At 40.3% G+C, this 27,216-nt stretch overlaps 1 protein-coding gene and 1 long non-coding RNA gene across 3 annotated transcripts in view; one reads left to right on the forward strand and one right to left on the reverse strand.

The window, feature by feature from the left end:
• The window catches only part of LOC108900460 (protein SOGA1-like), a 115,038-nt gene that overhangs the window by 55,271 nt on the left and 32,551 nt on the right, over positions 1–27,216 (forward strand). Inside the window, 1 exon segment of the mRNA XM_018701506.2 lies at positions 23,070–23,132. Coding sequence (XP_018557022.1) covers positions 23,070–23,132 — 63 coding nt within the window.
• Positions 91–26,492, reverse strand: LOC108900461 (uncharacterized). Of its 2 annotated transcripts, none has more exons than XR_007813357.1 (3): positions 26,239–26,492; positions 3,578–3,669; positions 91–736 (listed from the first exon to the last, which is right to left on the reverse strand). It is a non-coding gene; the product is annotated as an uncharacterized LOC108900461 (long non-coding RNA). The 2 variants fall into 2 exon arrangements; XR_001963722.2 differs by lacking the exon at positions 26,239–26,492 and adding an exon at positions 16,500–17,042.

The following is a 27,216-nucleotide window of genomic DNA, read 5'->3' on the forward strand; positions in this document are numbered from 1 at the left end:
ACCTCATAGTAGGAAAGGTAAAGAGGGAGGAAAATGGAGAGAAAAAGAAAACAAGAAAGACACAAAAAATAAAAGAACAACAAGACAACATGATAAAACAAGGCTTTAATAATCTTGGTGAGTAAAGTGAATTCTAATGGCAGTAAATAATAACTATTAAAGCAAAAGAAGGAAGCATTGTGAGGAAAAAATTTATTTACATTACTAGGTCCTGTGTTGAGCATGTGTCAAGTGTACAGACCAAGCAGAGCAGTTTTTCCCATAAGCTGACTCGTTATTGGGGAAAAGACAAGGTCACAACATCTCTCTCTCCTCAGAGAGAGAGGTTAAGGTTCCATTTAGCATGTCATATCCGGTTTGATTTCCTGAGAGGCTGATGGCCCGGATCACAGGACTCAGATAAGAGTAAGGATGGGAACAAAAGTAGAGGGAATAAACAAGCTGAAGCTGTGAGACAGGTGGTGTTTTATGTCTGGTGACAAACATGAAAAATTGCTGACACTTATAATAAGACGTTTTTACATTTACTTATTTCTGTGTCCGTATGCAAATTAGGTAGGTGGGCTCTGAGGTCTGACATAACAACCAAGCAAAAGTATTGTTTCCAGGGTCAATACATCCATGGCCTCACCTCCCTGAGGCTGTCTTGTTTTCAAAATGCCGTAGTGCTGTGTCCTGTGCTGTTTGAATAGCTCTGAGCCCACAAAAGCTGTTCAGTTGTCATTCTACTGCTTTCCTGTGAAAGAAAGAGGAGAGGAAGTGGTTGCAGATGACAAGCTTCAATTTAAAACAAATTAAAGAAAGACAGAGTAGGTGCTAACCAGTAGTAATGTTAGCACGTTGGCTGTGCTCCACCAAAGTAGCGAAAACAGCGAGCTATGGCCACTATGGTAGAAGTCAATGTTCTAATCATCATTAATCATAGAAACTTATGTTAGGCAGTTATTCATGTCACCTGTGTGTGGTGCTTGATCTTTGTCTGTGTGTTTGAACTGTCAGACACACCTACAGGTCACCAGAGCCCTGACATTGTCCATCAGATCCAGGTTTTGTTCTGCTGTCAGTGAGATCAAATAGGCTGTTATTAATCAAAGCAAAAAGGACTTAATAGCACATAGTCTGCTGTGTGGACCTTCATGTGGTTTCCTGTGGTCTGGAAATAATCTGCAAGTCATTTTGAAGTCGATTGATCAAGCCAATTTAAGTCGATTAGTTGTGACATCACCATTAACACGTGTCCTTCACCCAAACCAAAATGATATGCTGTCATGCCGAGTCATGTTTTTTGCACTGTAGTGTACAGATGCACTAACTTTACCTCCCATTTCCACTCATCAATGATGCACCTCAGACTAGTTCTCAGCAGTGTGTCTGTCAACTGTGCTGAGAGTCTAAAGCACAGAACCAGAAATCTTCCAGTCAACGTCGATGTAACAGTACGTGACAGTGACCAAAAAACTCTGATGTGTGAGCTGTCCATGCATCGGTTGTTATTGCTTCTTTCTTGGCTTCCATCAGATTCTTTTTCAGAGCTGTAGCTGCATTTTTTCTGAAATCATTTAAGTCACCAAAACTATTGGTTATTTGTTCCTGTCGTTTACTGTCACATAACCATTTCGATACTACAAATCCACAGTGTTTTCCACCAGCGCCGGCTGACAGCCGGATGGCCAGACATTAAAACATTTTCACCCAACTACTTTCTGAATGTTTGAAATCACGTCACTGTCACTTTAATGTTATTACTCTAATCTTAAACCAGATGAGGATTTTTGTCATCTTCTGGATCTTCAGTAATCACAGTAATCAGAGAAACAAGCTGAGCAAACAGCTGCTCTCAACGTCCTGAGTATGTGTCAAGAAGAAACATTGATTTTTTTAAAATACGAAACTGCTTTATTCAATGAGGCCTTAGTGGATAATTCAGCTCCCACTAAAAACCTCCTGAACAATGAACACTGAAGGAATCCTAACCTAAAAACAAGCTGTGTATCTAGAAAGAACTATCGTTAGCAGCAGCTCGGTTATTAGCCCGCAGGCTCTTATTAGACTGATTTTAAACATGAAACTACTAAAACAATAACTCCTGTAAAGACCATTTAGCATTAATGATGTTAATTAATATAGGGAAAAAAAGTATGATGATGTCACTCTAATAATAACTAACTTTGTCCCAGTAATAACAAGTGTGTTTTTATGGCAAAAACTGTGTTACAGCTTTACTCTAACCATTTTGATCCCTCATCTTCAAGAGGATACAAAGATAGATACACACAGAGAGACAGTGAGCAATGTCAGCAAGACAGGAAGGTGAAGGCCAGAGAGGGAGATGGTCAGTTTGGCCTTATTCAAAACTGACAGCGGATTATCTGTGAATTCCTGTTGTCTCCGATGAAAGTTTGTAAAACAGTCCGGAGTGAAACGGTCAGTGCAGAGACGGGTGCTAGTGGCGTTCCTCAGCTCTCCATCAGTATGGCTCTTCACTAAATTAATCCACGTAATGCCTTAATGCCTTTTAAAATTTAAATAAGACCGAAGCTGTTCTGCAAACTCTGGCATCCAGGGAAGATGCATTTGTGAGATGACAGCATAGCTAACTAGCAAAACCTATAATAGCTTGTTGTCGAGCAAGAGAAGTACTGATGCTAATGCAGCTCTGCTGTATTAGAGGTGGATTTATGCTGAGTGGTGGCTCCAGTGCATCACTGAGCCACCATTTCAGACATGTCCATAAAATCCTGAAAATGAAACTGATGAAAAACTGTCTCACAAAAAGGTCTCACTCCACTATGCAGTAATGTATAGTTTACAGTCTTTTCACGTTTTCAGGAACTATTTTCATGTTAATAACGTGTTTAGAGACATATCTCTGAATTTGCTTTATGCAGATTTTAACTTGTTTAATCATTACTGAATTATTAAAGGAAGTGTTATTAATTTTATGTAATGAATTCAACATGCTTTTTTTATTTTTATAACCAAGTGTGGCACACACACACACACACACACACACACACACACACACTTTGACATAATTGATGCAGTTCACATTGCCAATTACTAGGCAACCCAGTCAACTTGTCATACACATTCCACTCCACTCTCTCAAACACACATACATACAATGTGATGCTACAAACCAGTTGTCACTGCTCACTTGTGTATGTGTCTAGGTGGACAATAAATATCCAGTCTAATTAAAGATGTGAGGCATGTTTTTCAGGAAGCCACTAACCATATGGAGGTCATGTGGACATGATATGACAAATGGTAATGCCATGCAAAATTAATTTTATCTGTGAAAAAGAAAAACTGCTTCTCTCAATGCACTTTGGCAGTACAACTTTTCTTTAGGACTAAAAGGCATAACATTGTATTGAATTGTCCATCACAGTGTATCATGTCATGAAATGACATGATACACTGTGGATGGTGGGCGGGGGGGGGGGGGGGGAAGACTGGAAAGGGGAGCTTCCTAAATGAAGAGGGGAGAGGGGACAAGGGACCGGCCTCCCCAGCATAAGCTTCAGAATCAGAATCAGAACCAGACTTTATTGCCAAGTAAGTTTGTACATACAAGGAATTTGTCTTGGTAAATCGGTGCAGCAGGGGCAGAGGATTGCTGGCTTTCTCCAGCCGGGACGGGCTGTGGCGAGGTGGACACAGGCACTAGGCACAGGGAGAGACAAAAATTAACTTAGGTTCAAACAGAAACTCAAAAAGCTATTTAAAAGCTCTGAGCCAGCACAGCCAGGAGAGTCACCACCATACTCTGAGGAACAGTGATGAGGAATGGGGGAAGAACCAGGGTAGATGAGCCGACAGAATGATTTCATGGGCAACAGGTATGTCAGGTAACCAGCACCAGGCCATGCCCATGGAAGGAATCCACACACACAAGAACACAGAAGAGGGTGGGGCTGGGGGGACACAACACACAAGGGGAAAACTCAGGGAGGAAGCTGGGAGAGATGATGCCTGATCATAGGTGCCAGGCGGACGCCAGTTGTCGCTATAATTTTTGTTAAAAGAGAATATTGCTTCTCATTTAAATGTCTGGTTGAGCTCAGGAATAAAAATGTCAAATGATATTTTAGTTGTTTTGTGATTTGACATGAATGAAAGTACTTGTGTTAAATCAGCAGATGCTATCATCTCATATCAATTGCTGGTTCCTGAATTTAATCTAATAAAATCATATCTTAGCAGAATTTGTGATATCGACAAACATTGAATCGTTGTCCACTGAATCGATATAATATCATATCATGATGAAACTTGATTGATTTACACCCCCAATGTATGCCAGTAATTTATCTCAGGTTTAAGCTCTTTTGAATTTGATGATTTCTCATCCACACTCATTCACACAGACTGAATCCCTCCCATTGTTCAAAAAAAAAAAACAAGCATTAAAAGATGCCATCTTGAGCTCTGGGGCTTGATGAGGCATAGAATTAATCAGGAAACCAAACAAAATTATTTCTACATCACTTGATAATGCCAATAACTGCAACTGCCATTAGCTGAGATTGCAATTGCAACTATGCAGAAACCTGCAAAAGTGCAAAACTGGTTTGTAACTATTAGTCCTTTATTAGTCCTTTAATGAACATTTAATGTCAATATGACCTCAAGGAGGGATGGGGGAGAGAGGCATTGAGGTTTGATGTCTGCTACACACACAAACACATGCACACACATCCTCTGTTCCTGCATGTGTTCAGCTTTCAACAACCGCCAGGTACACTCATAAAACACACAAATTTATTGAGTACATACTTCTGTATAGTGCACACACCCATTTCTTGCTGACACAAGCTTAACTGTACACAGCTAAACACACATATGGCCACATTAATTGCACACCTCTTACACACATGAATAATTAATATCAATACAAAGCACTCAGGGCGTATATTTTCACAAGGTCACCTACTAATACACTGCCTTAATAAGCAGAGTGCCTGGAGACAGACACACAAGCTTTTCTCTCATGGAAGTGGCTGGAAGTGAGCAGTGGTTCTGGTGAAAAGCCAAGGTAAATAGAAGAGGAGTTTTCAGCTGTTTTTTAAATACAGCCTGTTGTTGTCTTGATTACTTATTGGAGAAGAGAGAGACACAAAGAAAAATTGAGGCAGAGAGTGGAGAGAGGCAAACTCAAACCAGGAGGACTCAGCAGAAGGCTGCTGATGTACTTTAAGGTGTATGTAGCTCCTTTTCAGATGTATTCATATCCATTCCCCTATCAATCTTGCAGCACTTTGTTGATGTGCTAATGGGATGGTAATTGCCCATTCACTCCCTTGGCTTTAGCTCCACTGATGTTAGCGGAGTCAGTGTTGTGTTACATCATGTCACACTTGCACAACTAGAAATACTACAGCAGAGCAGACATGGTGGGAAGATTTATAAACATGCCTGATACAAAGGAGAGGCATCCTATTTAATAAGCTGAAATATGAGTGAGTTTAAAAAAAAGAAAAAGAAATTAAAGCTTCAAGCAGCGTTGAATGGGCCCTCGCACCCCGTACGAGACTGGCAGCCGTACTATTGCATGACCGTTGGAAACAGAACACATGAGTTAAAAATCACATACTGTGCCCTTCAGCCACCTGTACAGATATAGGCTAAGAGCAGCTTTTTCCTCTGTCCTTTTGCCCTCAGCTCTTGGCTTAATAAACAATAAATGTCTCTGACCAAATGTGAAATGGATCTTTGTCAACCTACAAGTCATACAACATAGCTCTGAAATTGGCTTGACCGTTGGACACAGAACAAATGAGTTAAATATCTCTTACTGTGTCCATCAGTTGCATATTTGTATCATTGATGAAGGCAGCCCTGTGCACAGACAGATCCTTAGAGGGGCTTAATCCTTTTCAGGGATCCAGACTAACTTTTCCCCTAGTAGCACCAGTGCTCCTTACTGAAAATTTTAGGAGCACCAGCCCAAAAGTTAGGGGCACGTTTACATCGACATTCAGTGCAACATTCATATTTTTTCCATGTTAACTTTATTACTAATAAATGCTTTGGTAATAAATAGATAATTCACAGAAATAAAAATGTGTTGTTGTATTTTAAAGGTAAAAGATTTATTAAAATCTACATGAATGATTTAAGTAATTGCCCTTTAATGTGAAAGAAAATAAAGTAATCCACGTTTTTGAGAGTGATTGCACTGTGTGCCATAAAAAATAATAATCACGTTAAACAAGGCTTATAGTGAAATGATTTGAACAGTGATTTGCACATCTGCCTAAAGTCAGGGCAAAGCTACTAACCAGCTGTAGGGATGGGTATCATTAGGATTTTATCTTTATCCATCCAGACACCTATCAGTTTGGCTCAGACTGTTTTTTTAACTTATCATTTTCCAAAAGAATAAATTCAGGATACGAGAAGAATTGAGTTATATATTAAGTACAACTAAATACTGTTTCTAGAACAGCAACAGTAAAATCACAGTAAACTCAATATCTCACTGGACATTAATCTAATATGTTGGGGGGCTTGTTTGTCTAAGAGAGTGACGTTTACAGCAATTTGTGAAATTTTGAGATTAGTGGCAAACTAAGCAATTAGACTACATACAGACAAGCTTTCATTTTAGCTTCTTAGTAACAATTCACTATGAGTTTAAACAGCGTGCTGTGCTTCCTGTTAAACATGTTGGGAGACTGTGGACAATGCTGAAAATATTAGTTTTCTAAATGCTTGCTGAACAGGTGGTTTGGCAAAGAAAAGGTAAAGGCCAGCAGCTTTTACTTTTCAACGCACTTGGAGAGAGTTATGATCATCAACTCGAGCTGCTTCAATTCAGCTGGTTCAAGCCAGCTTTGGCAACTGCAAATATGAGTTTCTGAAGAGGGGCCTGCTCAGGCTGAGTGTGTTGAATAATATGCATTTTCATATCAGAAAAACACTGCAATAAACATTACCTCAGTTCACTGACCTGAGGTCAACAGGTCAAGCTGATAGAGCTTCCTCTGCTGGATCAACAGCAAACTACTTCACATGGTCTGATACAGACTGCAGCCTACACTTCACACACAGATCACTGCAGTTCAAATATGAACTTTTCACCCACATTTGAACACACATCTAAATTTCAAATAAAAACTGACAGCCCTACTATAAAACACACAAACAAACATCATTTGAAGTGGATCAGGTCAGCCTGCTAGTAACAGCACACCATACCTACACAATGTCATTTCCTGTTCTCAGTAGGTGGCTCTACAACAATTTTATGAATATTAACATATGAATGTCTGCAGGTAGGACCATTATCAAACTGTGAAGTTTGATGCACTTTGGACAAAGTATGGCTGACTTACAGAAAGTTAAATGCAACTTCCTGTTTTCATGATGAGTCATTGTACTTTGAGGGGCCAGGACGGGCACACCCTTCCACGAACACTAAAAAGCGCTGCAATTTAACTTTGTCTATGTTTTAATAACTTATTTACAACTTTTTAGGTCAATTGGATAATGCGTCCAGGCAGAGTTTGATCAAGTGTGACCCATGGAATTGCATCTCTTTTTTTTTCTTCTTTTTTTTCCCCATCAATATAACTGACTTCCTGTTGGTTTTAGGACGTCTCCAAGATACTAGGTGCAACAGGCTTCAGGGGCTGTTCCATCAAAATTTTCTAGGTGGCGCTACCAAGCCATTTTGCCACACCCGTGTTCAAGACCACTAAAACATGCAAATTTTCACCAGGCCTGAGGAATCTGCTAATTTTCATGAGTTTTTGTGCATGTTTAGGCCCTCAAAAAGGCAATTCATTAGGCACCCGAAGAAAAAAAGCTTTGAGCAGGCCCTCGCACCCCGTACCCATCGGGGGACCTGCGACCGCAGGGTCCGCACAGGTTGTACAACACAGTTCTGCAACTGCATGACACCAGACACAGAATGAATGAGTCAGAAGTCCTTACTGCCCCATCAGGTTGCGCTATGACTATTCCTGAATATTGGCATGTAGATGTGTTGAGGCCATGAGGGTGTCCCATGAAGACTCACAGTCACTATTATGATCTTAATGCTTGTCTGACCACATTTGAGGTGAATCACAGGGACCTACATCATTTCCTTTTGCCAATAGGTGGCGCTGTGATTATATCTGTATATTGGCATGTAGATGTGTTCAGGCCATGGCACTAAGCAAACATGAAGTTTGGGGCAGATTGGACAGTGCATGCGGAGTTAGAACAACTTCTGTTAGGAAGTTTTAGAACAACTTCTGTTTAGGAGTTGTTCTAACTTTAACAGCAAGGGCGTCCCATGAAGACTCACAGTCACCATTATGATCTTAATGCTTGTCTTACCACATTTTAGGTCAATCAGATCAACCTACTTAGATAAAACATATCATTTCCTTTTGCCAATAGGTGGTGCTTTGATTATCTTTGTATATTGGAATGTAGATGTGTTCAGGACACATCTGTTGTCAAACCTGTGAAATTTGGGTCAGATCAGACAAAGTATTTATGAGTTACATCATCTTCCTGGTTAATGGCGAAACATTGAAATTCCACAGACACGCCCTTCAACGGAACATCAAAATTTTTACAATAAGGCATCATGAAATCCTTAATGCTTTCCTGACCAAGTCTGAAGTGGATCACGTCAACCTGCTAGTAACAGGACGTCAAAGTCTAAAACATGTCATTTCCTCTGTCCAGTAGGTGGCAATTTTGGAAATATTGGCATGTGGATATGTTCCATGTCAGGACCCTTGTCATCATTGTGAAATTTGAGGCTGATTAAACAAAGTATGGCTGAGTTACAGCAATTTAAATGCAACTTCCTGTTTCATGGCAAGTCACCGAAATTTGAGGTGCCGCCACGGCCCCACCCTTCGACATCAACAAAATTGTTTAATAAATTTTAATCACAAAGGCCTTAAGAGTATCCTGACCAAGTTTGAGGTCGATATGATAAAATCTGTAGGAGGAGTTTGATCAAATACAACGTCCCCAAATTGTGAAAAATAATCAAAATTTGTGTGATAAAATTGAAATGGCCAACTTGAGGCCATGACATCGCGAGACTTTTTGGTGTGTCTCGGCATGTTACATAAAGCATCTTAATTTTGTTCACCTCAGGACAAACTAAGCCCAATGCCAAGGGGGTTTTGAATATGTTCGGGGGGTGCTATGGAGCCATTTTGCCACTCCCATAAGCAAGACCCATGTAGATGTTTTCATGTTTTCAGGGCGGGACTCTTATCAAACACATCAAGTTTGGGGCAGATCAGAAAATTTTTGCATGAGTTACATCAACTTCCTGCTTAATGGCAAAACATCAAACTTTGCCACAGCGCCACAGACACGCCCTTCCACGGAACATCAAATTTTTCACAATAAGGTATAATGAAGGCCTTAAGGGTTTCCTGACCAAATCTGAAATGGATCACGTCAACCTGCTAGTAATAGGACGTCAAAGGGTGTGTTCATGCCGGGACCCTTATCAACACTGTGAAATTTGGGGCAGATTGAAGAAAGTATGGCTGAATTACAGCAACTTAAACACAACTTTCATGGCGAGGCAGAGGTGAGGTGCCGTTCAACATCAACAAAATCTTTTAATAAATTTTAATCACATAGGTCTTGAGAGTATCCTGACCAAGTTTGAGGTCCTCCGTTGCGAGGCCCCATTCGGGTTCTTGCAACTTTGTTGCGAGGGCCCTAATAATAATCTCTACAAAAACAATAGATTCCTTGCAACTTTGTTGCCAGGGACCATTGATTTTTAAGTATTCACAAAAGTCTGTGTACAGGCTGCAAATTGCATGTTTTATGAATTAGGTTGATTTCTTAGAATCTGATTGATCTTAGGCAAAGTATATGAAGCTCAACAATGCCTCTGAGCACCAGTGTGAAATTACATCATGAAATACTGTACTTAGTTACATGAGGGTATTGATCTAATCTGAACGTAATCAATATAGACAAGATGGGTTTTCCTTGGGAGTCAGTCTGAGCATCAGTTTGAGATACAATTTTCATTGTTCCACTGACTGGCTAGAAGACACCAGGGGAAAAAACACGTTATTTGTATCATTCTGACTGTCTCACTCTGCCAGGATCACAACCTCATCTCTCTGGGAACCCAAGGCACCAGAGAGAGACAACTGAGATTAATATTTATCAAACAGAATATCTGTTTCATCATCTGTTTCTGTTTCTGTTTCTGTGCATGATGCAGTCACTTGGTTCTCTTTTGTCACTTTAACTTTTTGCACATTACCTCATTGGTAAAGGACTTTGGATATTGTTGTTGTGTCATTTCATTTTATTTCCTATACTGTGAATTTTCTATTATACTGTGAATTTTCTATATTTCTATTACTTGCATACTTTATTTTATACTTAGTTATTTATTCTGTATTGGCTTGCACCGGGACCAGAGTAACCTATTGCGTTTCACCTAATGTTCACATGTGTTGGAATGACAATAAAGCTCCTTGAATCCTTGAATTCTTGAATCTTTTTATCATTTTCAAACTAGGGCTGCTTTGATAAAAAACGTTTTTTTATCTATGAGAGAACAAACTTTTTGGGAACTCCCTCCCACATCACCAGTGAAATGCTCCCTTAGCTCTTTTCCTTCTTTCATCCTCACCTTCTCTGTAGTTATGTGAACACTGTAATCAAGTAGAGGTCAGTCATACAGTACCCATGTGTGTGTGTGTGTGAGAGAGAGAGAGAGAGAGAGAGAGAGAGAGAGAGAGAGCTTTGTTTTGCTTTTGACTAGAAAGTCCAACATGACATCAACTAATTGCTAAATTCAAGCGTTAAATGCTTCAGTGTTCCAAATGTTCCTTTCAGGATATTTCCTAAATCCATTTTCTGAATAAGGCAGTAATGTGACAACATATAGTGAAATGACACTTTAAATTCACATGTTTAATGGACAGCTTGTTGGCCTTCATGTGGACCCTTGAATTTAATTGGTGTGGTGTTAATGAGTCAAACAGTTTGATGGTTTTGGAAAACTTGTGCATCTAGTTTTTCATATTATGCCATATTGTTAACTTTGTGGTGTTGTAAAATGCACTATTTACGGCAGTATGTTTTCATCATTTAGATGACGGTTTGCAATCTTACACACTACCACGTGGATGCAGGCAGGAGTGTGACTACTAGCATGGCAAGTGAAGGTGAAACAGAACCGGGTAGCTCCGAACAGGAGAAGGGCCGGCCAAAACAAAGTTCCAAAATGAGAGGCTGCCCCTGTAGCATATACGTGGTTTGGATACAAAATGTCTGACACGGACCAGAAAACAGCCTTGTATTGCCTCTATAAATTTGAAAGTGCTATGTCATATTTTATATAGCAATATTTTATGTCAGGCTTGTATTATGTACATTTTATACATAAATATTTTAGATTTTTATCATATATATATATATATATATATATATATATATATATATATATATATATATAATTTTTGAGTATATAATTTAAAATGTAAAAAAGAAATAGTCCTTTCCATGTGGTCATTATATATAAAATATTAATTTATTGAATTTACAGAAGATGCACTATATCCTGATATCTATCGTTTAATGATATGACTTATATTGTGATTTTGGTCGTATTGCATAGCCCTAATCCACGATGTCACTAAAATTGTTTGTCTTTTACTGTAGTCTTTTACCGGTGCAAAAGAAGGAAGACCTGCAGCATATTTCCCATCTCAAATGGGTTATTATGATGTCAGAAAACCAGTTACAATTCATCTTTCTCTGACCAAGCTTGTATAAGTTTATTATTTTATGTCCTTAATTAAAGTTTCAGTTTCTTGCTTTGACCTTATCTTCACTGTTCTTAGCAACATTTTTAAAAACAGAGTTTGGAAAATATTAAATTACGTGGCTCCACTTCAGCACAATCAGAGGTCAGCTAGAAGTGTAATTAGGATTCATCTTTGTAATTTGTGATATTTCACCAGCTAGATTACACTGTTACCTCCACCATATGCCTTGTAATGATTCTAACAGGATACTCTAATGAATTAATTAATAAACATTTCTATTATGTTAGGTCTCTCAGTGTGTTTGATCCTGCCCTGCTCTGTAAGCCTGATTGTCATGGCTGATTGAGCTGCAGATCAGTTTGGACTGGAAGGAGGAGAGCTCATACTGCTGTGCCTCTTCATTCACGACAGACACTTCATTCATGACTCTTGATATCTCTCTCTTTTGTTTTATCAATGCCAATGGACATCTCTCCCTCTTTCCCTCTCTGTCATGATTGGTTTTCATCCATCCACCAGTTCAGTCTGGCAAAAAAGGGCTTGGCATTGCATATTTGTCTTTAAAAATCCCTCTGCTCTCGCTTTCACTGTCTCCTTCTGTCTTTTCATCAATTTCCCCACTATTTTCAAACCCACCCATCTGCCCTTGCATCAGCATTTCTCATGTATAGAATTAACAGTGTGGTTATTGTCAAATATTGTGAAATGTTACCTGAGAAAAGTTAGCTGCCACTGGAAAAGCAGAGGACACAGCCAGAAAGCTGTTAAGTATGTTATCAGAGAACATGGAAGTACACCTGCTATTTTATCTGTGGTGTAACCGTAAACCTGCAGACTCAGAAACATGAGGTCCAGGCTCTAGTCACAGTGTGTGTGTGTGTGTGTGTGTGTGTGTGTGTGTGTGTGTGTGTGTGTGTGTGTGCTTTTACATAATACATAATGAATGTTTCCAAGCATACTATTGTAAAAGAAAAAAAAAGGACAAGAATTAGGTGTACTCATCACTTGAGGAAGAGATACACAGCTCAGTTGTAATTCATGATTCAATTCAAGATTCAAGATTCAAGAAACTTTATTTATCCCGAGGGAAATTGCTGTGCACCAGTTGGAAAAGAGGTGGAAAAGCAATACAGTGTGAAGAGAGAGTAGGAATAAAGCTATTATAAGGAATATATAGGAATAAAGCTAATAAAATAAAGGCTAACATAAAATAAATAAATAAATAGCTAAATGCAACAAATGCCACAAAGATTACAGTAATGTAGGTATATACAATATACAACAATACGAACTGTAATTTAGTAGCATAGTTGGAATAAAATAAGTATAAGAACAAGAAGTAAAGTGATAAAGTGAAATAGCATATAAAGTGATAAGTAGCATTATGGCCTCAGGACACAGTGTCTCCACTGTCCCTCTCACGACCAGAGGTAGATGAATTAAACAGCCTGATGGCCACAGGAAGAAAGGACTTCCTCTGGCGTTCTGTGTTACACCGGGGGGGAGGAGATGAGTCTGTTGCTGAAGGTGCTTCTGTTCGAGGTTATCACCTGCTGGAGAGGGCATTGTTGTCCAGGATACTATGCAGTCTACACAGCATCCTCCTCTCAGACACCACCAAAAAAGAGTCCAGTTAGACCCCCAGGACGGAGCCAGCCTTCCTGATGATCCTGCTGATCTCGTTGGCGTCTGCTGCCCTCAGCCTGCTGCCCCAGCACACAACACCAAAGAAGATGGCAGTGGCTACCACCGACTGGTAAAACATCCTCAGCATGATGTTACATACAGTGAATGACCGGAGCCTCCTCAGGAAATAGAGTCGACTCTGGCCCTTCTTGTAAACAGCCTCAGTGTTCTTGGCCCAGTCCAGTTTGTTGTCCAGGTGTACTCCCAGGTATTTGTAATCTGAGACAACATCCACAGTCACACCATTGATGGAAATGGGTGTAGGGGCAGATTTTCTCCTGCTGAAATCCACCACCAGCTCCGTTGTCTTGGTGGTATTGAGATGCAGATGGCTAGTTCCACACCACTCGATGAAAGAGTCCACAACGCCCCTGTACTCCTCCTCATTCCCCTCACTGATACAGCCAACAATTGCAGAGTCATCCGCAAACTTCTGCAGGTGGCAGGACTCAGAGTGGAACTGAAAGTCTGAGGTGTACAGGGTGAACAGAAAGGGGGAAAGAACAGTTCCCTGTGGAGCACCAGTGCTGCTGACCACAGTGTCCGACACACCATCCTGCAGTCTGACGTACTGTGGTCGACCCGTCAAATAGTCCATAATCCAGGAAACCAGGGGAGGGTCCACCTGCATCGCCGTCAGCCTGCTCCCCAGCAGGGCAGGCCGGATGGTGTTGAAAGCACTGGAGAAGTCAAAGAACATGATCCACACGGTGCTACCGGGTCTGTCCAGGTGGGCGCCTGCATGGTGGAGCAGAAAAATGTGGCATCCTCCACTCCTAGTTTCGGCTGGTAGGCAAACTGAAGAGGGTCCAGTGATGAGCTGACCAGGGGCCGAGGAAGTGACAGGACCAGCCTCTCCAGGGACTTCATCAGGTGGGATGTCAGCACCACCGGTCTGTAGTTGTTCTGCTGGAGTTTGTGCTCCAGCTTCCTCCTGTAGTTGTCTTTACCCTGTTGGATCCTCACTTTAAGCTCCCTCTGAACCTGCCTCATCTGCTCCCTGTCCCCATCTCTGAAGGCCCTCTTCTTCTCATTTAGCAGGACCTTGATGTCTCTGGTGACCCACAGCTTGTTATTGGGGAAACAGCGTACAGATACTGTAGGAACAACACTGTCAACACAGAAGTTGATGTACCCTGTTATGCAGTCTGTGAGATCATCAAGGTCCTCTCCATGCGAATCAGCGAATCACAGAGCAGCTCCCAGTCTGTGAGTTTGAAGCAGTCCTGCAAAGCTTCATCGGTCTCCTGTGACCATCTCCTCACAGTCCTGGTGGTCACAGGAAGCCGCTGGACTTGGGGCTTATACAGAGGCTGCAGGTGGATGAGGTTGTGGTCTGATCTTCCAAGTGGAGGAAGAGCAGTGGAGCTGTAAGCCTCCCTAACATTGGCATACAGCAGGTCCAGTGTCTTGTTTTCCCTGGTGTGACAGTCCACAAACTGGTTGAAAGTGGGCAGTGTAGTAGCCAGAGTGGTGTGATTGAAATCCCCAGATATTGCGATGAATGCGTCAGGGTGCTGTGTCTGGAGACTCACGACGATGGTGTGGATGGCGTCATTTGCGAGCGCCGCATTTGCCGACAGAGGAATGTAAAATGGAAGGAATGTAATCCGGTCATACAGAGACTGGAGATAATTCTCTTTGTCAAGCACTGTTTGTCATATTTCATGCTTTTATTATAGGAACATTAGGAGGTAAAAAAAAAAAAAAAAAAAAGGACAGCGCAACACTTGATCTGTTGAAAGATATCTCCAGAAATGAACAGTATTCACCAGATTAAATTTTAACCAAAAACATCATCCTTTCTGCTCCAGGCACCATTTCCCCGGTGAACTGTTATACTGACAGTTCTGGCAGGTGTTTGCCTGCTGGTGCAACTTGTAATTGGTGGAAACTCAGACTCAGTTCAGGCAAGTCAGCGTTTTGTGGTTCAGGTTGTTCAGTATCTCGTTGCCAGTTAACACTGCTATTTTGTATTTTCACAATACATAATGTCACAGTCAGGGCAAGTCACTGGAAATTGATAATCCAGGCAACTTTTTGGCAGTTCCGGAAAGTTTTGGCAACAAGTTTCGGCAACAATGTCTTAAACAGAGGGAAACACAGGAAAGCTGCATTGCACTGCCCCCTAGCGTCTAAACATTTTTGCACTGCTGCCCACACTGGTTTGGCCCCAATTGGTTATATAAAAAGAGGTACTCTTTTACTACTCACTTACACTCCACTTACACACAAAGTAACTACCTATGACTATTTTTGTCCCACAAAGGTTTTTGTGTTTCCTAGACAAAAAATCAAACCATTGTTTGGCAGATCAAGCAACTTTTCCTCTTGCTGATGGTAGGTAATGATTTATGAGGAATCACCAGATTAAGATAGTCAGTGTCATGAGCTTCCTCACAGGAGTCTAGCATAAATTAATTTAAATCTTTTTCCATGAAGCTTCTCTTTGTAACTGAATGCTGCTCAGCTGAATGCCCAATCCAACAGTTCGACATCTGTTCAACCTCCAGCCAAAATCAATGGTTCCAGTATCAGGCAGGCTCATTGATCTCTGAGTTAACCATTAACAGACTGTTTTCCCCATGATAAACCGATCTCAAAGTGGGTTAGGAGACAGAGAGAGGAAGGGAGGGAGGTATTTTGGTGGAGGGAGAAAGGAGAGAAGGGAGGGACAAGATGGAGGGAAGGACAACGGGAGATGAAAAATTAAAAGGACATTATATAACTATGTAATATAATGAAGGGATGAGAGGGAGGAGAGGAAGAGAGGGAGGGCAGAGGATGAAAGGATAAAAAGTATTAAAGGGAGGGAGATAGGGTGAGTGACAGAGACAGAGTTGAAAAATAAGAAAATGTCCTTCATGCTGATGCTGCACTGCAACTCCACCTGGACAAGAAGAATTATTAAGAAATTCCTCAGTGCTTGAATGTTGCAGAATTTTAACAATTCAATTTATTCACTTTATATTTTGGGAAAAGACAATCTACGTTAAAAGAAAAATCTTAGATTTATATTTTCTTACCATCCTTTCTCACCTTTTTCTTCCATCCATCCCTCCATTTCTTTCTTTTGTTGTCGCTGATTTGTTGCAGAGAGTAGCATGTTTCCATGGAAACAGACTGAGCCAGATGAGTTTAGCTACTTGTACTGTAGCATCTGTCCTAACTCTGTGTGTGTGAGTGAGAGAGAGAAAGAGAGCTTTGTTTGGCATTTGACTAGTGTGCATGAGCCTGCGTGATTGGTCTTGGCTCTAAAGAGAAAGAAGGTAATGATTTATGAGGAGCTAATGCACTGGGCAGAATTGAATGGGCAAAGAATGATGTGTGTGTAAAAGGAGTAGTTCATGTTGTCAACTCTTTAGTCCACACTTTCATTTTTATCCTTTCCTTTCATATTTCCCTTATGTCTCCCTCTCTTTCTCATTTTCTTTATATTTCTCTCTCTCTGCCTATCTCACAGCTGAAATTCCAGGCTCTTATCAGTATCGCTGTGGTGATTCCAATCACCACGGGGATGATCAATATCACCACAGTGATGATATCTGGGTCTCTGTGCCATACTGTATCCTAAATGTGTGTGTAATTCTGTTGCTCTGGCCTTATTTTATGCCAAAAAACATTGATAATACCTAGGGTGGGCAATATGGGAAAAAATCATATCACAATATGATTTTCATATCGGTCTATATCAATGTATATAACACAATATAAATAAAATCACAATTTATGTCGAACTTGAAGGTTCCTTTTTAGTCCTGAGTGAGATATGAAGATAACATGAAGTCAATTTTAAATATTGACTATTTGATGCATCAGTCAGAAGACCCTGATTCAACTCACAGAAAGTCAGTGGACGCGCTGTTAGCTGCCTCACAGTTCACAAACACAGCACTGCAGTAGCAACAGTGCGACAGGCTGCAAACTTTACATTACTTTAGTGGCGGCCCAAATTATTGCTGCTGCTACAATATTATCAATTTGCAAAATAACCAGTTGAGCTGAGAGAAGAGAGAGAAAGATGGTAGATGAAAAATGGTAGAATGCTCTAGCTAACATTAAGCCAGATTTGTATTTATATTTTCTACAGGGACAAATCCCAAACCCCACAGAATTTTTATTAACTGTGTTTCTACCAGCTCTCTGTACCTGTCAATCCTACTGCTAATTACATCAAAACAATAAGGAAATTTCCCAACTCCAAACCATGGATCAACAATGTCTTAAAGAAAAACACAAAGCCTTCAGAGAGAACTGGGTTAATTTGAAATTAGCAAACCGTAATATCAAAAACAAGGCACTTAGGGCAAGACTGAAATACAAGGACAAAGTAGGATATGAATTTGCCAACATGAACACAAAACAAGCATTTCAAAAAGTACAGATATTAACAGGATGTGAATTAAAAGCCACCACATGTGCAATAACAGATCCAGCACTATTTGTCAGAGAGCTTAATGCATTTTACGGCCATTTTGACAATCAGGATTTTTCAGAATGCAAAAAATGCCTTAGAGCCCTCCCTCCACCAGACCCTGATGAACCATCCCCCTTCACAGTGGAGGACATGAGGTGTCAGCTCAGCAGGTATAAGCTGGGCAAGGCCCCTGGTCCCGATTGCATCTTATTAAGGGTGCTGAAGAACTGTGCACAAGAGCTTTCATCCATTTTCCACTCCCTGAGTTTGAAGTTTACCTCACAGCCATACCCTACATCCATACCCTACATCTGGAAAATGGCTACCATAATCCCTGTCCCCAAGAAGCCGAGGCCCACTGAACTCACATCCATCATCATGAAATGCCTGGAGAAGCTGTTGCTGAACATCATCCTGCCAGCTGTTAATCCACAAGTGGACCTCCTCCACTTTGCCTACAAGGGACACAGAGGATGCTGTAGCCTGTCTGCTGCACCTCCTTCTTCAGCATCTGGACTCTCCAGTCCATTTTGCCAGGATAGTTTTCGTGGACCTCAGCTCTGCTTTTAATTCCATCCAGAACATCTGATGATCCTGAAGCTGCATCACCTCAACATTTCCACCCGGCTGATTCATCTCATACATAATTTCTTCAGCAACAGGCAGCAAGCAGTACAGCAGGGTCAACCACATCTCCTGCTCTCATTATCAACACTGGAGGAGGCTGTATGCTTAGTCCATTCCTATACCTGCTCTACATAACACAGCCATTCTCACCCTACTCAAAGATAACTCTGTCATGGACTACTACACCACAGTCTCACACTTCACCCAGTGGTGTGAGGATAACCGCCTGAACCTCAATGTCACCAAGACAAAGGAGCTGATACTCACTCCCCCTTCACCCCAGCACCCTATTTTCATTCATAACCAAACAGTTGAAATAGTGGACAGTTTCAACGTAACGTTAGACAACACATTTACCTTTGATTAGCACATTCAGACACACACACATTCAGAAAAGAAGCCACCAAAGACTGTCAGTCATCCTTAAACTCAAAGGACTTCATGTTGCTCCTCATCTATTTCTGCTACTTTATCAAAGCACCATTCAGCCAATATTTATACAATATTATTTATTGTATCGTTCCACCTGTTTTTTCAACATGCTCTCTGTTAAAAATCAGACCAGACTTACACAACTGACCAATACTGCTGCAAAAATGTACTTAATGTACATCTGGCCCAACTGCCCTCAGGGTGTAGGTAAAAGGCTCTCAAATGCAGGAGGGCTCCTTTTCAAAGAAGCCTAATTCCCTAAGCTATCACAGGCTTAGGGATGGGTGGATTGGTGGTGGTAAAGTATGTTAAGTCTTTTATGTGAAGTACTGTTAAGTCTATTTTTGTTGTGGTTGTGTATGTTAATCGAGTACACTGCTGTGAAAAATAATTTCCCCTTGGGGACAATAAAGTCTAAGTCAATGTCTCTGTCATTTGGGGTTGTGTCTATTGAAGTGTTTTCTTCCGTAATGCTGTCGCTCCAGTTTTCGTTTACATTTTCTATCATTTTCTACTTTATCTCCCCCCTACTCCTGACGTACTGGTGTGCACACACTGTAGTTCTTCAAATCTTTATTCAACTCATTCTTCCATACATTTTTGGCACAACTATCAAAATGTTCAGCTCAGAGGACATTTATGCTATTATTCAACTTTTTTCTACTATTTATATTTTTTGAAATATTTAGCTTTTTCTGCAACATTTTTCTCATTCAAATGAATAAATGGAATGCTCAAATCTTCCGAAACTTCCTCCTCTGTAACTAGAACTGTAACTAGTTCAGCATACTTTATGCTAGAGACGTCATTTAAGCTTTACGCTGCCAATGATCTCAGCTATTATGGTTGTATTTAGATTTTTAATATCTTGTACAGTTTTACTATAATTACAGTTGAAATTTCTTGCTCATTTCTGGCAGTTTCTCAGTTACAATGAGTGTGTATTGGGGAGCCCTACAGTGGGTAATGTCAGCAGTGAGGTGAGTGCCACATCTCTCACTTGTCACATGCAATTTATACCTCAAATTGTAGATATTTTTGTGCTTTGTCACACAGTGTGACTACATAAGCAATATAACTCATTATGACACACTGCATTTTCTGCAGGAAATTGATTTTCTAGTTAGTGTGAATGCTGAATCACACAATAGTTCTTCTAATCTTTATTATTGAGTGATTGCTGCTTTGGCAGCATTTTTTGGCGCGCTACTCCTCCTAAATGCTTACAGCTAGAAACATGCTTCCCAGCTCAAAGATCAAGCATCTTTAGGATATTTATGCTATGATTTTTGGCGCTGATAACTATAATGTGTGATTTTATATTAATTTCATATCAATAAAAAATTAATCCCTATGGGAGTTGAGCTCAACTTTCTTCAAACCCACTCAATTTTTCAAGCTTTCTAGTCTGGCATACTTGCTGCCACAGAGTCAATTTTTGTCTTAAAATATTCCCAAGACTTTGATCTGTTGATATTATACCTTTAAATCTGCTAAAAATGTTTAATTTAGGAGATTTGTGCTGTTTTAGTGAAGGCTATTACAGCTTGTTGGTGGTTTTATCAGTGTGTCATATGACCAGCTAGACTGAGGAGTAGTGGATATTTTAAAGCTGGAATCAGATCTCTCTTCTGCTCCTACAAGCACAGATTTGTGTCAATATGCACATAACATTTATCAAAATGAAGCTCGAAGCATCTATCTAAGTCCATTGAGGTTTCACAGTCCAGCTCTCATTAACTGCCGGCTCTCTGTCTCCTTAGCTCCCCACATCTTTAAATCATAAAATTTCCCTTTGTGTGTGGAGTGTGGACACATGCTATATATTCTCATGCTCAGCTAACCAAGCGCTTACAGAAAATACTAAAATCACAGTTAAAAAGCTTTATTCTGAAGTCTGTGTACTGAAGATCAGTATATGTGAGATAGGTATATCTACTCTGCGTAATACTCACTGTGGGCTGTTGTGGTTCACCAAGTAGAGTGCTCACGTCCCACTCCGAAAGTCAGCGGTTCGCTTCCCAGCTGCCCCCCCCCCTGCGTAACATCAGGTGTTATTTTACAGAATCCCATATTGTCCACAATGGCAAACTACTGGTATGTAAACCTGAAGTGAAAAACAAATACTAAAAATGTTTTGGCTGCAACAGCTGACAGCATGCTGCTACAGCGGCAAGCAAGCAACTTGTAGCAGCCTCAAGCAAGCTGCAACAGCTTTCAGCAACACATGCATTTTTGTCATAAAATGCAAAAAAAATAAAATAAAATAGTTCTCAGTTAGAAACTTTCTTTAAGCTTTAAACAAGTCCCAATCATTTCTGCTATTATTTTATCATTCAGTGTTTTGTTTTTTTTAAGCTGCTTCTGCTCTTCTCCTGCCCACATCACTCACCTCTCACACACAATTTATACCTCAAATTGGTGATATCTTTGATATCTTCTCTGTTACACAGTGTGACTACATAAGCCATAGGATTTACATTTTTTCCAGCAGCAACCCCTCAGCACTGAGCAGAGCCCTCAACTACTCCATACACCTCAATGGTAACTGTTTTGAGGGAGCACACAAACCAGGCCAGTTTTGAAACTGCAACACTGCAGTCATTTTTCACTTTATGTACACAAATGACACGTCTGTGTTCAGTAAAGCCTCTTGATGCTGGTAGTCACCAGATTTAATCAATAAGAGTTATGGTTTTTCACTGAATCGCAGGAGTTCAAGAGGTGTACATAGCAAAATCTGACACAAACAGGTGATTGTGATCAGCTGACTAGAGACACTGGCAGACACTGAAATACACAGAGAAAGAGAAGGACACTTAAACACAACATGTGCTGCTTACACACACAACCACACTGACACACACACACACACACAACTGACATCTATATATTAACACATTGGCCCTTCTGGTGGATTCCTCTTACACAGAGATCACTGATTGGTGAATTATCTTTAAGCAGTGATTTTTTTTTCAGTGACCTTTTTCTGCAAAAATGTAGCCATTCAAATTAATGCACACAAACAATCAGCTTCCAAATTTGCCTTTGCATTTAGCTGTATTTTCTGCTAATCTTTTTCCATCGTAAGCATTGCCTCAGCAAACATACATTTTCAGGATATTTGTTTGTATTTGACTTTACTCTTTAAACTTTTTAAAATATTGCAGCTATTTCTGCAAAAATGTAATCATTCAGCTCCAATTTTGCTCCTACATTTAGCTGTTTTTCCACTATTTTCTGTTATTTTAAACATTGCTTTAGTGATTTCTTTTGGCTTTCAAGTTTTTCTTCTGCATTTCAACAATTTCTGCCATCTTTCAGCATTGCTTCAGCTATCCATTCAGCTATCAGCATTCACACTGCATTTTTTGTGGGAAATGCATTTTCTAGTTATCATTGGCTTTCTGTATTGTCTGTCAAAACACGGGTGGAATGAGTTCTATTGACATCGTATCGACCATGTCTGAAATGTTTATTGAGGAAAGGTTATATTGCGATATATACCGTTATAGTTATATCGCCCAGCCTTAATAATACCATAGGTGCGTAGGAGAGGCTGCTAAGGTGCCAGATGAACAAGAAAACCACTTAATGGTTCAAGCTACTGCTGTCAGCCTTGGTGAAGCTGGAAGTTCAGAATTAGAATAGTTTAAAATCTTGTTTGTTTAATGTTGATTATCATCACAATATCACTAACTGTAATCAGATTTTGGACAAAAATGTAAAGACAATAGTTCCAGCACATAAACCCTGCCATAAAACCTCAACTTTTCATTTTTACTTAAAGAGGTTTGCAGGGGGTCTTGGTAAACTGGTGAGACCTTTCAAGTTTCCGGTGTCCTAGAAAACCTAACATTTTTTGTGTTAACGTCCTTCATTGGACTGGAATTTATGTTGCCAAAGTCCTGAAAACTTTATGTTGTCAAAGTCCTGAAAACTTACTTAATGCACTGTGATGTGCTGTTGAAAGATGAAGGTGAAACCTTGAATGAACTGAACAACTTTAATGCTCTGTTTTGTTTCAGACTGATTCAGGCTGATTCATCTGACCCATTCATCATCTAACTGAAACAGTTCACTGCCAATGTGGTGTCAGGTCTTACAAGACTCTGTATGTGTCTTTTTTGCAGAACTCCCAGAAGAAAAGAGGAGCGCGACCCAACAACAAACCTGACAAGAAGCTCAGTCTACAGGTAACACACACAGACACATACTTACACACAGCTATTGTATGTAACAGACAGTGAGAGACAGAGTGCTTTTTCAGCAGCAACACACACACAATGCTATTCAGGAATAAAGGCCCACATAACAATAGCATGAATAATAATAATAGCTGAGTGTGTTAAGTTGAAATACCTGCATAATATAATGGATAGAAGGAAAGGAGGAAAGATAAATGTAGAACATGATGGATGGAAGGAGAGGAAGAGAGAAAAACAATAGAGATCAACCAAAACGTTAGAGAGAAAGAGGACTGCGGCAGAGAAAAGTGAGTAATCTGGAGGATGTGGAAATGAGGGAAAACAGGAAGAGAAGGAAAAGAGCTGGCTGAAAGTTGATGAAATCAGAGGGGAATAAAAATAGGAAAATATGAGTGAGACTGAAAGGTTGGAAGATTTTGAATGAAGCAAAGAATGAAGGGAGATAGATAGAAAACAACTGAGATCAAAATGGGGTGGCTGTGGCTCAGGAGGTAGAGTGGCTTAATTGCCCAGTAATCAGAAGATGGATAGCTCAATCCCCAGCTCCTCTAGTCCGTGTGCTGAAGTGTCCTTGGGCAAGATACTGAACCCCAATTTGCCCCCAACGGCATGTGTTACAGCACTCTATACATAGAACAAGCGCTGTATGAACATGTGTGTGAATGGGTGAATATGACCAGAAGTGTAGAGTGCTTTGGTCACCATGACTAGAAAAATTTATATAAGTGCAGTCCATTTACCATTTATAAATTGCAAGGTTTCTCTGTGTAATCAATTGGTCATTTAGCCTGTCTGTTTTAACCCCACTTCTTCAATGCTATTTAGACTCTTAACATCCATTTGCTTTATATGTTGATAAACCAGTTTCAGTTTCTTTGGACATTTCCTTTATAGCAATACCCACAGCTATATTTTAGTCTGCTACTGTAATGACTAAAACTATGAAATATAGTTAATAAAAGATAATAAATAACAATTTGGTGGTATCTTTTTATGGTGTCAGCTTTGTCTTGGGCAGCTGTCACCTCTCCAGATATGTAATTGCATGTGCTCTTGGTGAATTGCTACTGTTATTCCCCACTATGTTTCAACATCAAGCAGGTCACTATATATACTGTACACTGTGCCAGCACTAAAATATTCAGTTCAATTAAAAACAAATGTAAAGCAGTTATTATTCATCCAACATTTTCTATCCCAAAGGAATCACAAAACACTGTTATTTATGACCAATAAATAAGCATTTATGGCAGCCCTACTCTGCTGAAAGCTTTTGCCATCTTGTCATGCACAAAAATAACTTAACAAATCATGATTTGATATAAACTTAAAATTAATAAGCAGAATCAGATCCAACAAAATCTAATAATGAATGAGTGATACTTATTTGCAGCTCAATGATGAAAACATTATTGGCATATTAAAACAGTTAAAGCTGTAAGCAGCATTGATCGGGACCTCACAACCCCATGCTGTTTGGGGTGCTGGCGGAACACCGATCAACGCAGCCATGCACCTTTGTGATCATCGGACACTGCACTTACGTATAAATATCATTTGGCCCTGTGTTCACTTCATCATTATGCCCCCCACCCCCACCCGCACACCTACACACACAAACATGAGCATCTCCCTGTTGAAAAGTAACAAATCACCTTCTGAGCGTAACACATTTCATTTCCGGTTGCCAGCAGGTAGTGCTATGACCAAAAGCTGGTGTGTATATGTGTTCAGGCCAAGGCCCTGATCATACATGTAAAGTTTTGGGCAGACTGGACAATGTACCTGAGTTAGAGCAACTTCCTGTTTCATGGCGAGACAGTGAAATTTGCCATGCCAGCACTGGCACACCCTCTGACAAAAACCCAAAAGCTCCAAAATTTATAATCGTCTATGTCCTAATATTAGATTGACTAACTTTAACTTTAATCCTCTGTTCTTTAATGTATATTTGAGTCACAACTTTATACTATGTTATTATTAGGGCCTTTGCATCCTTCGGTGCTCGAACCCTAATAACAATTTGGAAAACAATAGGGTCTTGCACCAAATTCTTCATCAGGCCCATATAAACACTAGAGATCCAATAGGGCCTTTGCATCCTTCAATGCATGGGCCCTAATAATAAGCAAAGCAATTCCAGTAGGGTCTAACAAGAGCCACCCTGCTGCTCCTGTAAGGTGACTCTGTAATTAAAGTGCATAGACATGGTCATACCATATGTGGCAGGACTGTCAAAGAAATTCAAAAGAATTTTCTCCAAACATAACATCCTGGTGCATTTCAGACCTGGCAACACCCTTAGGCAGAGACTGGTTCATCCCAAGGGCAGGACTCCCAAGCACAAGTTGAGCAACCTTGTGTACGCTGTACAATGCAGGGAGAAGTGCTCGGACCTGTACATAGGCAAAACAAAACAACCACTCCATAAGTGCAAGGCGTAACACAGGAGAGCCAGCTCATCAGGACAAGACTCAGCGATTCATTTATACCTGAAGGAGAAAGGACACATTTTTGAGGACAACAATGTCCAATGCCATCTATGTCCACTTGGAACGTCCATCTCTAAACAGAGTTGGTAGCTTACGACACCATTTTTCAGCCACTTACAATGCAGTCCTGAGATCCTTGCCCAGGAGGTTCAACCCCCATTCACACCTTGAAGCATGTGATCCTAACGACTCGCATAACAACTGGGTGGGTCAATGACTCCAATTACCACCCCTGGAGGATGAATACCTGGGACTCCCCAACCAGTTTTCAGAACTGAAGAAGCCTTTCGGATGAGAGGTGAAACGTCTTCAAGGAAACCAAAAAGAAGTCCAGTTGCCTTCAGCCTTAGCACTTAAGACTACATAGACAGTTAATTCTAACTTTCATTACTCCTTAAATGAAGTTTTTTATTTTTTTATTCTCTGCTTCAAATGCAAATTGAGCTCAGAGTTAAGGTTGTCTGGGGCCACTGACCACAACTGTCGTGTCAGAAATCTCACATATGATCCTTCAAGTGTGTTTCTGCCTAGCAGCTCATGGCTATGCTGTCTGTGTCTTTCTCTGTTGGTGAAGAGCTATTTCCTCAGGGAATTGCACTTACCTTTTTTTGGCCTCCATCTTGTCATGCAGGTGTTTGTACTCAGTGTTATTCTCACATGCAGAGTTCTTGTTTACATTTGGATTAACAACCAGGCCTCAACATCACACTTGATATCTTTGCCTCCTCTTTTTTGTGCTTCTCTTTTTCCAAAGACACCAAAAAGTCCCAAGAAAGTGACTAAAAAACTACAGGACTAACATCTCAGAAGCTGTTTGCAGTGACAGTAGCTCTTTCACCACCATCTCTCTCAGGCTGTTGACATGAGCCTAGTCTTCCTGTCCAAGGTACATACCATAAATGGCTGTAAATTTGTTGGCCCTGGCCTTGCTCAGTGTGGTTGGAAATGCTCTACAGGCTGTAAAACAAATACAGAGCTGCCTCTGGGAATGGGTGCACAGGGTCACCTCAGGTCAGCAGTAGTTGCAACTGAGTTTGGATTTTGTTTTAGGGAGAGCAACACACTAATGAATAGCATTTGTCCTCTGTCTTAAAAATAAATAAATTCACAACTCTTTGTGTCAGCTGCATAAACTGTTTTTTGGCCTCTACGGGGGATAAGAACATTGCAGCAAGCTAACAGAAGCACAGCCCTGATATGATATTGCAAGATGAGATTTATTTTTGTGAAGACTTCTTTTGTATATTACTTGATCTTTTTAAGTTTATTTAGAGACTTTGATGGATGTTAACAACAGTACCATATATATTCTGTTCCTTAATTAATCAGGAACTATATAATATTGTGTACTTTGCTTGTGAGGTTCGTGATGGTTAAGGCTGGCAGAGTGATATTATGATGTAGTGAGGTCTGTTCTGTTGTTGTACAGTTGAAGTGGTCATTAAAATGGACTGAGTTACACTAAGTAGTTGTAGAGATGTTATTTCTGGGATGCTGGCTTGATAGCTCCTTTAAGGACAGGGACTCCAATCGGGTATTAGGGAACGGAGAGTTTAATCCTAAAGTAACTTTAATGACCA

This window comes from Lates calcarifer, linkage group LG6, assembly GCF_001640805.2.
Source record: "Lates calcarifer isolate ASB-BC8 linkage group LG6, TLL_Latcal_v3, whole genome shotgun sequence".
NCBI classification, from domain to species: Eukaryota; Metazoa; Chordata; class Actinopteri; family Centropomidae; genus Lates; species Lates calcarifer.